At 46.5% G+C, this 14082-nt stretch overlaps 2 protein-coding genes across 2 annotated transcripts in view; one reads left to right on the plus strand and one right to left on the minus strand.

Moving 5' to 3' along the window:
* The window catches only part of T265_11505 (hypothetical protein), a gene marked incomplete at both ends in the record, with an annotated part of 9461 nt that extends 7744 nt beyond the window's left edge, over positions 1–1717 (plus strand). Inside the window, one exon of the mRNA XM_009178176.1 lies at positions 1575–1717. Coding sequence (XP_009176440.1) covers positions 1575–1717 — 143 coding nt within the window. The remainder of the gene's footprint in view (positions 1–1574) is intronic.
* Positions 1–14082, minus strand: part of T265_11504 (hypothetical protein) — a gene marked incomplete at both ends in the record, with an annotated part of 23988 nt that overhangs the window by 8425 nt on the left and 1481 nt on the right. The window contains one exon of the mRNA XM_009178175.1: positions 2288–2477. Within this exon, the coding sequence (XP_009176439.1) occupies positions 2288–2477 (190 nt within the window). The remainder of the gene's footprint in view (positions 1–2287; positions 2478–14082) is intronic.

A 14082-nucleotide genomic window follows, 5' to 3' on the forward strand; every position in this document is an offset into this window, starting at 1 on the left:
TATGTGCAATTCATGGTTGTACGTGGGCTGGGATACTGCCAGGGCGCCCACACCTAGACAGGAGGACGATTAGGGTCCTCAACCAAAGCCTTTGGCTCAAAAGCCTAACCGCAAGGCAGCGGTGTTTGGCGGGAAATGCGAATGCATTACCATTTCTACGGAACAAGTGGCCACATGTTCCAACCCCCAACCTGGAGGGCCAGGAGACTGTGTTCGTCAGACCTCTAACCAGTGACCAACCTGGTATGAGAGACTCTGGGAGTGTCGCGGGACACTCTCCAGTACAGCTCAATGGATCGCTGAGGTGCGCAAACCGTCACACCACGGTAAGGTCCAGTCTCTTCGTGACGGATCCTAACCAAATGGGCTGAATCGATAGCAGTATCCACTATTAAGGAGGGTCCTTGAATTGCGAGTGGTAATCATAAGATACTAGCGACCTATAGATTGATAGCAGATCTCGTAATTTTTAGTTAAGTCCGTCAATGAGACCAGTCTATGATAAAAAACCGAGGAGCCCTGTAAGCGAACTGTATTATTTATCCTTACTTGGCTACAAACGACTATTTGTTCATTCTTCCACCTCGAGTGAAATTTACTGCCATGAAGGTTCAAAGTATTGGATTTGAATCTCAAACTAGAGAAATACAATGAAACCATATTGAACCAAATAATACCACCCCCTTGCGGAAAGTATTTGCCACCCAAACATCTGCAGTATCCACAAGTTCCCTAGCGAAATAAAGAGATTCACAATCGTCCAGCGCACGATTTGAGGCTAATTGCGCATCAGTCCTTCGCACACGTCTATTCAGGAACGAAGCACCACTAACCATAACCACCTTATCACTGGCGCAACACGTGCCTATGCTGATAGGAATTAATGTGATTCGGACGGTAGACGGTGGAAGACGCCTATCCATAATCGATATTTTGTTTGCACGCTTGTGAGGGTCTACAAACACATCGATGAACGAACGCGACCACTTGAGTTCGTAACCAGGACCTGGTTAGAACTTTGTTGTTGGGCCTAAGGATCGTGATGGAAACGCCGCAACCTAAGACCTGTTTTGGAATTGGGCCCAAGAACATACAGTGTTGAAGAAAGCCCGAAAGTAAAGCCTAGGCGCGCCAGTCATCTACATCTGCACAGTGCAAATAGATACTTTTCGCAAACTACTGTGAAAACTGAACAGTGGAGCACACTGGTAAGATTATTTCGGTTATTTTAGAATAAACTAAGGAGAAATCCTTAGACGCATGATTTTTTGATGATACATCCAAAATTCTATTTCGACCAAAGGCAACAATTTGCTTGTCCTAATGTGAGGTAATGTTAACAAACTGGTGTTGGTTTCAATGATAAAGGAATGTGTAAAAACTTTAGGACTGGCCTTGCTATTACTCTACAGGACACTTTCTGGGCTCGGTGTTCTCCAAACAAAATCAGGTTCCCCGAGAGAGGACTACTTGGGCACCAGAAGACATGCTGACGGTTAATTCCTCGTTTTTTCGTAGCACAAAATGTGGTCAAACACTGTCAGTTGACCATCCGTTCTATTTCTGCATGTCAGAACACTGCAGGCGATCTGGTAACGAACTAGCGATGAGGATGACATTTGCTTACGCACTTATGTGGGTCTATAGCGTGCAACAGCAAAGTCAGCCCGAAGCTGCGGTCAATGAACAGAGCTCACTGTTCCGCGCCCGCGACTAAAATGTAAAAGGATTGACACCATTAGCAGCAGTGTAAAAAAGTCGTTCAGCTGTAACACCCTTTCGGTGCCTAACTGCCGTGCCAAACGAGGGAAGCACGAGGGCTGGGATACTACCAGGCTGCCCAACCTAGAAAGGAAGAGTCGACATGCAGAGGTCGTATCAGCGAATCCGCGAAACCGCGCTCTAACTACTAAGCCATCTCGCCCCCCTATTAGCAGCAGTAAACCTGGATGATAACCACAGATATGCCAAAAAGTCAAACTGTTGAATCAAGTTGCTATTCCACTGCATAGGCACCCAGGGAGAAGAACATGAGATACTTCCAGGTCACCCAAGCCTCGGCACCAGCTGTCAGAAAATTAAGGCTTAATACAAGCCATGGAACACTCAACCCTCAGCTGATGACCTATCTGGGCCACAGAAGTAGAAAACACCATACTTCTGATAACAATAAGACCCTGTGAGGAGTTCGCGGTAAGAAAGTGCTGGACTCTCCGCGACGAAAGTGTAGCTCAAATTAAGTACAGTGAAACAAGATTCAAGAAAAATTGACTGTTAATATCCATACCCTAGGTACTTGGTTGTATTGCGAGCACTCATACTCATCAATTTCCAGAAATCTTGATCCGAAATCATCGGTTGCAGGCCAAGTGGAATCAGAGTCTGGAATGTAGATATCATTAAGATATAATTTGATACCTGACATCGCGTGTTGGACGTAAAGTAGAATATCCAGAAACTGTAAGGTATCAATCACACTGAAATGGAGGACATCTTAAAATGAGGCGTCATATGACAAATTCGAAAAGGTTTACTCCAGAAATAACACGCGTCCATCGAAATGAGCTCAAAATTGCGATCGCCGTTAAATATTGGCAGGAATGGTTTAGAAGATCGGTGAGCGGCGGTGCTAAAACTCTTGTCAGTTTTTACCGTCCGAACAACTCCGCAGAAATTTAAGAGGATCCGTTATAGGAATCAGCGCGTCAAATCGTTCAGTTGTGGCATCCTTTCGGTGCCTAACTTTCATGTTACCCGAAGGTTGCACGAGGGCTGGGATACTACCATGTTGCCCAAGTTTAGACAGGGGAAGTCGAGAGGCAGAGGTCGGGTTCGAACCACGAACCTTCCGGCCAGTAAATTCGCACTCTAACCACTTGAGCCATCTCGCCCCCAGTGCGTCAAATGACCCAAATTGGTTGAAACGGGATGATTCTCTTGAGAGCGTGCTGACTTTTATGAGGACACCGAGTGGTGCCTGCCAATGTCTTAATAAGGTCACGCACTCAAGGGTAGCGTTATTTGATCATTTTCCGATATAGTCCGACCAAGGAATACTGAGGTTAGGGCAATAAAAGCTACGAACGGGTACCGTTCCCTCCACTCCTATTTAATTTCATGATCGAAAAAATAATTAGACGAATACTGGTGTTGAATAGGTACTGAAGAAGGTCCCATGGATCGGGAATATGCCGACGACGAATTTCTAGGGTTCGAAGAGAAGCCGCAGGTATTTTTGGAAGAAAACCAAACTCATCCCGTGCTTTAGCGTGCACCTGTTACCCACAAACCGTAACATCACGCTTGCGGACACCATTATTATTATCACTACTACCTGTAAAAATCATGTACTTGCCATACAGTGCATCTACCAGAGGTTCTCTGTCTTCTTTGAAGAGGCCTGGACACAGACCATACGGTCCTGGTAGCTTCTTACGTTCCAGTATGAAGATATCGTGCTTTATTTCTTTTTCTGACGGATGATTAGGGTTTACATTTCATCCGCCCGTACGCACCACCTCCAAAGGCCATGTTGTAGGAGGCCAGCTAAACTGTTCTTCGAACTACCTGGTCCATCTTTCCGGACGACCTTTTCGCGAGTGAATTAATCATCCATCTTTCTCACTTATCGTTGCTTTCGTAGGACAGTCGACCGTATCAGTTGATAAAGGGCACGGCTGATTCCGGTGACCAAAGACTTCTCTAGCTCCCGGGCTTTCGATGTTAATCAGAGCTCTCGGTATTTCCTTAGGCTCTTCACTGTTTGGCGTTTGAGGAATTTGCGAGCGCCTTCGGATTCGGTGACCCACTACACTGCAAGCAACATTTGGAATCTATCAGAAGTTATTAGACATTTTTTGCCCCGGGCAGTCTTTACGAAAACTGCTCTGGTACAGATGGCTGCAGCTTCTTTGAAATGACAACGCGTTCTGAAAAACTAACGCTAGTGTGCCATGATGGTTGAATTAAGATATCACTCCATCTCGCGAACAGGTACGGGGCCACTGACTGCGGTGTTAACTGATGACCTGTTCCAGCACAGGATCTTGGTCACTGGCCTGGTGGACAATGTTAGCAGTCAGTGAACCGCTTCAAATATCAAGCGATTCAACCCCAGCTCAAAGGATACTGCTGAGACTAGGATCCCTCCTGGTTCTGGCGGGCTTGCGTCACTAAGAAGCGAAAGTGTATCGCGGTGTCCGAGGCTGTGGTGAACTGGTAATGGATCTTGACACCGCATCCCAGTAGAGTGCACCATCGCAAGAGACGGTCAGTGACGAACACCAGAATTCCATTTTTCCAGTCGGAGAAATCTAAGGAGTGGTTTGTGACCGGCAAATTAAGTAAACTGACGAACACAGAGCATTTTACGAAACGTTTTGACGGCAAGCACCATCATGAAAACTTTTTTCTGTGTAATTGCGCTCGGCTGGTGTTAGGAATCTGAAACTGTGTAAAATGGTTTTTTGGATGCTATTAGGGAATACATAAAAATCACTGCCACAGGTCGGAGCATCCGGTGCCACAACGGTTTCCATCATCAACATCAACGACAGCATGACATTAGTGTTCAACACCAATGCTTCACTCAGCACGATTCTGACAGGGCGGATAGCGCGTTACCACTTTTTCGACTATGACCATTTGTGGTGCTTCGTTCAGTAAGCCTAGGAGGCGATGTACGGCAGGCAGAAGTGGCTGATAAGACCGTGGAACAATCTGAGGCGCGTCCATGCGCTCGATGGCGTCAATGTTATCCGGATGTGGTCGGTGGTTATGTTCACCAATGATAAAACCTAAATATTTGGTCAACCGCATGAAGCTGCATTTTTTCACAAATATACTCATTTGCACATCATTTAGACTTTCATCGTAGACTCAACTGAATCTGTCGATTCTGAAATTCCTTAACTGAATGTATTTTAGTTGGTGCACTCTGAGACTTATTCTTGAATACGGCCGAGGTCGGGGTTGGAAACCATAATGGTGAGATAGTCCAAACAGACGGCAATTCGGCGGCAACCTTCAGCATCGTATTCAGGAATCGTTGAAGTATGAATGGAGTCGTACTGACACGAAGAGACATTCTAGTACGATGAACCAGATCGCACACCTCAGCTGGATCAGTCCTTGAAAAACAGTTGCCCACATTGTTCTGTGAACAAATCGTTTGGAATAGGCATATCCTGTGCAGCATTGAGGCCAGTAGAAAAGTCCTCACAAATCTGGATAGCTCTGTCACCCTTCATTACCGCCGCGATCGGTCCGGTCCGTGACAAGTAGTTAGTCGGCCCGGTTCCTGGTCTACAGTGGATAAGGTTGCGTCAGGCGCCAAACGCATCAGCTTGAAAAATGATCTAGTACTGGGGAGAAGCACCAATTCTGTCAAAGGATGTGGGTGCATAGCGCTGAGGTGGTCCCCAAGTGAATGCTTTGGAAAATAAGTCTGTTCAGGGGTACCTCTGGGTGCTGCGCACGCCATGTTGCAAACAGGATTAGTCAGTTTTTATTTTATCCCATCGACCCAATCTAACCCCATGTGCTCAAGGAATCAGTAAAAACCACGTGATTGACGCTACCTCTGCATTACCTGAAAAAACAGAAGGCGCACTGTCACCGGCTGCCGGTGACGGGGCACGCGACCTCTGAGGTGACAAGATGGCGTTCGGTTGTGTTTCCTTAAACAGATTTTTGCCTTTCATGGATTCACGGATTGATACACAGGAACAAGGCTTCCGCCCAAACTCCCCTGGTCGGGTCTTTTCTTGCCGTTGAACGGCTTCCGTTCACCTGAAAGGCACAAACACTGTTCTTTAATGCGTTCACGTGAAGCAGTAATTTTGCCAGCGCGAAGGCTCGAGTAAAAAGGCGTCTAAAAGTGCTTTGAACTGGGTACTGGATCCAGTGTGAACCACTGTCGGAGGAAGATCATTCCACGTAGCAACTACCCAAGATAGGAAAATTTTTGCCCAATGAAGGTATGCGCCCTAAGCCTGAAAATCTTCTCACCATGTCCCCGTGTGTGTTCTGGGCCAATGGTGAGAAACCTGTTAGCCAAACCTTATTCAAACAGGTATTCGATCTCTTCGGAGGTAAAGATACTCCAGGGGAAGTGAGACGAACACCGCAAGGCACGTTTAATAATCAATGGATTTATAGCCTGCAACAGTTTTTGTTGCAGATCGTTGGACACACTCTACGAGGGGCATGCCTTTTTGCAAACTGAGTAGACAACTTGCCTGGTGTATTCAAGAGGCGGTTTTGACGTAATCACCATAGTGTCTGAAAGTCTATGTAAGTAATAAGGAGGAAGGTTCGCTGAATCGTCCGTAGAACGGCAAATGCCTTTTGAGCAGCTGGAAGGACATGTTTAAAGGGAGCCAGATACCCAAATCCTTTCTAGTGTCTATCCTCGTCCACGCACGACAAAGGCATCCGGTGAGTCTCCTTCCGGGTAACATATGGACGAGCTTTTCGCCATTCAGAGAAAGGTGCCAGTCCAACAACCACTGCTCTGCAGCGTCTGCATCTATTTGGAGGGCACTGGCATTTGAACCGCAGGATCTCAACTCAGCCGCAAAAAGTAGACAAGGACTTGGAAGAACACCTGGAGGTCATTGGCGTGGATCTGAAACAGAAGTGGTTCCATAGAGGAGAATGTTGGTAGCTCAGGTAGCGTAGATGGTCTTTGGCTTGTTCGCTGAGCTGGGCAATTTGTTTGCAAACGTTTCATCACCAATCGAGGTGACATCATCAGTGCGTAGTTGTGCGTAGCGGTGGGTTAGTGGTTGTGCAGTGGTTTCAAAACAGTCTTGAGGAACTGCAATGGAGAGCGGTGCCGGAAAAGAGTGGGTCGGACCTTCTTTCATTTGGAATTTCCTGCCTGATAAGAACGCAGAATTTCTTGAAGCCCGTGAGACTCGAGGTTATGGAGCTTCAGGACGTGTGGGACTCGATCGAACGCTTTGAAAAGTCGAAAAATATGCTATCCGTTGTGAGTCTTCCGTCCTTAGCTTGGGTTGAGCTGTCCATAAGTGCGAGCATGTTAATTAAGCAAGAACGGTTAGGAAGCAATCCGTGTTGTACTGGAGATATCAAGTTGTTGGTGGCGTCCCATCACCCTGCACGATACGTTAGTGAAGCTAACAGGCATCTTGCTGCCGGGTGATAGTTGGCCACGTTTCGTAGATTGGCGTGACAATCGATTCCTTCCAAGCAGAGGGTAGGTTGCCTTCGCTGGGCGACTGAAGAAACACCATGCAGAAATGCTTTGGCAGTGTGACCGAGTTTTCCATCAATATCCTTGGGTGGATCTCGTCTGGTCTCAACGCGTTGAAGGGGTTTGCCTTGTGCAAGAGTTGACGAATATTCTCCTCAGAGAAGACAACCTTGAATGCAGGCAGTTCATAGTTACGTCTTGACAAGGCTGGATGTGACGGGGTCGCTGGAGTAGAATGCACGCCCGCATAGCGTTCTCTGGAGACTTCAGCTACAAACACTGGGTCACATGTGCACTCCTCGTTTGTCTCTCAAGGCGTTGGCTTTTTCCTCCGGCAGTGGTTCACGTACTTAAACGGCACACTAGTTTTTCGTACGTTCAATTGGCGGATTTCTGATTTCGCTGGTTCCGCATTCTGTCACCTTTAGTTATCTTTCGAAAAAAAGTAGTTGGGACATTTCCCAGGGACACCGAATCGTTTTCACTCATTCTTTTTAGCAGCCAGGTGCGCTTTTTGGGCGGGTGCGAACATCGCTATACCTAGGGTTTACCTGTTATAACAGAAGAGCCGTACTCGAGTACAGAACGTGCATTGAATGTCCAAAAACGCAGGTACAGAGTACCTAAATTGTAGTGTATGGAAAGGCGTCATTCTGGGAGTCTTTTGATCGTGCTATTCGCAACCTGGAGCACGTTTCGAATTAGCACCCTCACTTTCGACCAATCAGAGCTCGCCTTGAGGACAAACAGGCGTGCAAGCCGAGTTCACCAATGGCACGCGAGTCGCGCTGTTGGCGACGTTCAGTATTCGCACAATGTATTTGAAGTTTTTAAACCTATGGTATGTCCCTGATGGATTAAAGCAACTAGGCAATTAGGTTCAGAGTCTCGGTCCAAACTTTTGAGCACCATTTAGGCAGCCCGGGGTCTCAGCGAAGCTGGTAAATCATTCTACCACGCGTTTCCGCCAGAAATACGATTGCCTCAGTGGACAATCAAATTCGGTTACTGCAAAAATATGATGGATTGGGATGGTTTTTGCTTGAGCATATAAACCACAAATTGCAAGGTTTCGACACAAAAGCTTATCCTCTACACATAAAGGTTCCACAGCTATAAACATGGTGCGAATAAAGGGCCCCGTCACGTGTTGAAATTTGTAGGGAAGTTTCCTTTCTTTAAACTGTGTTCTTTACAGAATTTTTCGGTGTTCAGGACTGGTTCATACATTTCAAAATTTCCTCAATTCGTGCACTTTAGTTGAGTTTTTTACCTGCTTTGGGGCAGCTGCTACACGATATCCATCAAAAATGCCACTTTGACTGGTTCCGAGCGAGAGGTGGACCAAGGCACCTGATCTGTAGGTGCCATCCAGGAGGCATCAGTCGATAGTTTCTTTAGCCTTCGACCTAGCGATCATGGTCGACTGTAAAGTGACTGGAATATGCGGGATTAAGATCGGCCGTTTACAAGCCGTCATCCCTTGTTGGGGTCCGAATCACTGCTTTCACAGATAAGAACATGATGCCTGCCGAAAGAAATTTATTACTGTCTTCGAATTCCCATCGTATAGGACAGTGAGGCTCTACCTCCGGACCGCCTCGTAATGCAATGCATCTCAGCAAGCGAAATCGTCCTTCTTTATCGAACACTCCTAGCTAGACTTGGTTCCTTGTGGAACTGCGTTCCAAGCGGTTTGAACTAACAGCTTACTGAAGCAATTAAGTCGACCACTACGGTACGATGGAGTGCTTGAGTCAGTTTACAACAGCCTGTTTTGTTTTTTCAATTAAGATGAAATCGTCATGTTTGGTAAGGCCACCTGGACTGATGCTGTTGACCGGATAGACAACTGCTTCTTATGCCTTACTCGAGACATTTGCTGTTCGATTCCACACGATGGCGCCCTACACCTGGCAGGGGTGTGACGATCCAACGACATGTCAGGTCGAAACATGGTCTGGGATAAATCTTGTGCCACTGAGTAGGTCGGAACAGACATTCTGGGGGAGTGTCATAGTTGCAAAGTGACTGGCTGTGCATACGCGTGGTATGTCCAGCATAAGCAAATGAATGAGGATGAATGACTGACAGCCAGCTGCCGATACGTGGGCAATGCAAGCGCCTAAAGTCGTTTCGGAAGCCTCTGTCGGTTAGTACACACACTGGTTTGAATTTTAAGATTTAAACGAAACAACTTAGCATCACCGTAAATTGTCGGATGAGCTGAAATACCCTGTATTCCGAATACTTGACAGACCCACTGGCATCAAGTGTACCCTACAGTTTAAACAGGGTCACAAAAGCCCTTCTGAACTTCTCAATTCTGATGAAAACGCTCACCAGGACCGTACCAACATGTCTGCCGTAATCCGAAGGAGATACCGCCCCAACGCTCGCTAGTGGGCACCGCAACTGTCAATAGCGGCATGAATTATTGGTTAAGTGAACCCTGCTGACTAATGTGACTACCTTACATACAGGCCTTCCCGGTATTCAGGGGCGCTTCGTTTTACTACAGCTATTTGAACCTTCACATATGGGTTACCTAAGCCGGTTTCCCGTTCATTATAGTGGTGAGCATATCGAAGAGTGGTACTTGAGCCAGTCACCCGTAAAATGAGTGCTCAAACCACTTTAATGGTTTGTGGGTGGACAGATCTATGAGACATGCGAGAATACAGGTTGCTTGCAGCTTCATATTGTGTAAAGAGAGATACTATTAAGCCAGTGTTCCGGAGGCAGTTCCGGCAGACAGCCTGAGGTGTTAAATGACAAACTTTTCTAACCAAGGTGAGATTTAACACCAACGGATTATGTCCTTTATGGTCTTTGTGGCTTGGTGACCAACCCTCCTGAAGGGTCCCTTGGCGTATCACCGATATTGCTGCAATAACGGGGTATCTCTGTTGCTTCGAGAATTTCCGCAGGCCCTCCAATTGGCTGAGGGGCTACATAAAACTGAAGTCACTGTTGCAACTTCATATATATTTAAAATTGCCTCCAATCTTGAATGACTGCCTTCCCGGTTAACAATTCAAATGGACCGCTTTTTTTGGACTGGTGGAATTGAACCCTATTTCAGTTTTACAAGATATCTATATTCTCCGTTTTTCTTACCACGCAAATCGTTTTTACCGCTCTGGTTATACTATTTTGTACCAAATCCTTGGGCAGCTATATATTGTTTTAATTCATGAGTTTGAGACGCGGTTTCGTTCACGCGTTGACTGTTGATCCATATCGGCTTTGCTTGCCTTTTGGAGTACCTCACCGTTTGTCGAAAACCGTTGAGGTTTGTAATTTTGTATTCCGTGTAACTACTTTCATTTTTTATAGTACAGCACATTTGCGTAGCCATTCGTTCGGAGTTTTGCCGGTTTGGTTGCTAACCTTGGTGCTCGTTGCTCAAGAATTCGAAACGTTCGTTACAGTCACCTTTTTAATTTATGCGTGTCCCGCACCTCTCCATCTACCAAGCGATCAGCAACTATGGCGTGTACGCAATATCGAGCAGCCCATGTATTCCCAGCTGAGTGCATCTCGTAAGAATGTCACAATCAATATAATGTGTTCAGGTTTGCAGCAGCTGGGGACTGAATCGTTGAAGCTTAATCACATGCGGACATGTTCTGACCGTACATTCGCGTTCCGAAATGTTGATGAGTTCGTTCGATTTCTCACTGAGTGAATGCCTCCCTGGCCATTTTCAAGACCAGGTTCGAGTATGCTGCTTCCTTGACGTGATAGTCAGGCTTGTGCGCCGCTATAACCCTAGAGGTTTTATTGATTGGAAATACATTCTGCAATGTTCAATCACACTACTACGACAGAGGCACGTCAGTCGGGAACGCGCATGGTTAAGGGAACGGTGGACTTAGGTGAGCCACTAGGATAGATAGAGATGCAAAGTTAACTCCAGGTAATCAGCGGCACGCATAGTGTTTGGCTTAGCAGTTGCGATAGAGGGCAAATAAAAGCGGCGGTGTGTGCCGGCATGGTTGAAAAGAACGATCGATGGGTATATTTTCCGGCAATTTAATTGCTTCCCCTGACATAAACGAGATTACTGACGTTATGTTCAAACATCTTTTAAATATTTGCGCATACCTTAGTAAGGGAACATTGTATTTGAGCGCGAAGCTGCAGCACTGGTACACAATGCATCGCGAAACCATTGATTACTGTGCTCGATGCAAGCTAAGCCCCGTGTACATCAGCTGTGGGATAAATTCTTCCGAAACACATCAGCTAATTTTAAAACGACACACGACTATAACGGATTTAGAGGATATAAAGGCAGAAATTCACGCAGGATGTGCTTGGGATAATGTGTAAATTCGTTTCCGATTTCAAGAGCAACGTGGACCGGTTGAATTACTATGATCTGCGTAATATTTGATTGGGATTCAATGCCTGCATGGAATCAACAAGAACGAGGAGATATGCCGACACATCATAAATTAACGACGAAAATTGCTGAAAACTTCACGCTCTCCAATGCTTTTCACACCCTCACAGTGTAGTGTGCTGCTGCAAGGCTGGATGGGCCTGAACCCTAAACTCATACTTGCGGATGAGTCGATTGAGGTAGTAGAGGAAGTTGCCTACCTGGGCAGCTGTACCAGTCCAAGTGGTCTCGCGAAGGATGACGTCCTCATTCGCATTGAGGAGGCCAGAGCAGCTTTTGTGAACCTCCATCGCCTGGGGCGTAGGCGTAACAAGCTCATACGTCAAGGGTCGGATCCACAGAGTTGTGGTGCGTTCCATATTATCGTACGGGTCAGAAAGCTGGCATCTGCGCGCCGAGGACGTCAAAAAAGCTTTCGGTGTTTGACCATCCATGTCTTTGGAGCATTGCCCGAGTCTGGTATTCGGGAGAAATAACTCACTCACGATAGATGAACTGATCACACTGCATAGGTTGCCCTGACTTGGCCACGTGCTCCGTATGCCGGTCGACGACTTCCTCGAAGGGTTCTTCTTCCATAACCTCGTGAAGGGTGGAAACGAGCCAGGGGAGATCAAACATTGACTTTGCAACCAGGTATGGAACCCACCACCGGCAAACTCAGCTGCACTGGTCACTGCCGTCTCCTTGGACGGAGACCGTGAGACGGGATAAATCAATAGTTAGATACACTGTCAGGCATGGCTCAGTCACGCCCTCAACAGCGCCCATGCACACAAGGTGATTCCTCTAGTGCATGACGCCGTCCAAATCTCTCCAATTAAAAGTCAACCGACAACCTTGTATTTACGAGGCAATTGTTTCATCTACCGCAGGTATCTACCCCACTTCACCAAATCGTCGGTGGAAGAAACTGTGGCAGCTTGAATCACTGTATGGCAGTGCGCGGCTTTCTACAGCCGGTGATGATGATTCCGTATGAGTCGCCATATTGACCTGACAAACAGCCTCCTGGCTAATTGGGGATTTCCGTTAGAACACGTGGGACAGTTAGACTACTGCAGTAGTCTTACGCTGAGCAGACTTTTGGGCGAAAAGCCTTGACCAAGTACTCTCCTCCTCGCCAAGTTCGGGTGCTCTAGCAGTGTCTAAATGCGCGCATAACAAAAACATCTTTATGTCGCACCGGCTGTCGCGCGGCGACATCAATGGGTCGCAATATCCGATGAATACGGCAAGGGGTAAACAAAGGGATGTTACTGCTAACATCCCCATCTCCCCTCATTATTCCCTCTTATCCCCAACCCGCCCTATTTGATGACCACACTTCTGCCTCTGCCAGGTATAGGCAAGTCAGTCAAGTATCGCTTAGGTGTCGGTTATACATCACGAATGTCACAAAGGACACTTGCACTAATCGCTGAATTCTAGGTGTGCAGCCTCAAACGTCTTTGATTTTTCTCCCTCAAAATGCATTTGTTCTGCTGCGATAAATATAATCCACATCTTGGCTTCTCGTCGGTCAAATGTTTTCACCCTATTTTCTTGGCTATTTTGTTAGTCTGAATCTACCATGCTAGGGTCTCCTTCAGAAAATCTAACGAATGCTTACGACATGTATTAATACGCAAAACCAAGTCAAACACATCTGCACAGCATGTCACGTAAAAAGTGTATGAGGTTCAAATCTACCTGAAATTCGGACTTCCTATGGTCGCTGTTGGCAGGCAACATTCGGTGGAAGCTAAATATTGCTTGATGCGTGAGTTCAGCCTTTCGGTCCAATACGACTTGTTTGACGCTGGACCGGAAGCGGCTCAGATTTCGGCCAATTGCGTGCAATCCTAGCACCTTAGCCGCTGCATCACCCAAAAGAAATAAGGCGGTATCGGGGCGGAACTTCGGCTAACAGGCTGTGCTTGTTTTAAATAAGTTCCGGGAATCAAGCGAAGGCAGAACATAGACACTCACCGCGCCATTCAAAAACATCGGCGAAAGTACATATGGCCGCCGCTGGCTATTCGCACAATGAGATTGATTTCTCGAAATCTACGGCATTTTCAGACTTGCCACTTCATAGTGTAGAATGTCTATGTATAAGGTACATGCTCCTGTATTATTGAAAATCCTTTACTATGGCGATTTGCTTAAGTAAACTAAATCTCCAGGTGAATAAACACCGCCGACTTTGAATACCTTAACGGATGAAAAAAATCGCGGATTGTGGAAAAGGTTGGCTCACATACAATGAACGTAATTTTCAGGTATTTTTCCACCGGAACGGACTTCCTCAACATTCTAGAATCTAAATGGCCTTTGGAGGTGCAACTTATGCGCAGGCGCATTCGTGCAAGCAACTTTTGGGCGATGATTCCTTGTTGCCAGTGGTGCACGCTAATTATTTGCTAAACATCGTGAACGTTGACTGGCAACTTACAGAGTTTTTCATTAC

The sequence above is a fragment of the Opisthorchis viverrini genome (genome assembly GCF_000715545.1).
Source record: "Opisthorchis viverrini unplaced genomic scaffold opera_v5_508, whole genome shotgun sequence".
Taxonomy (NCBI): domain Eukaryota; kingdom Metazoa; phylum Platyhelminthes; class Trematoda; order Opisthorchiida; family Opisthorchiidae; genus Opisthorchis; species Opisthorchis viverrini.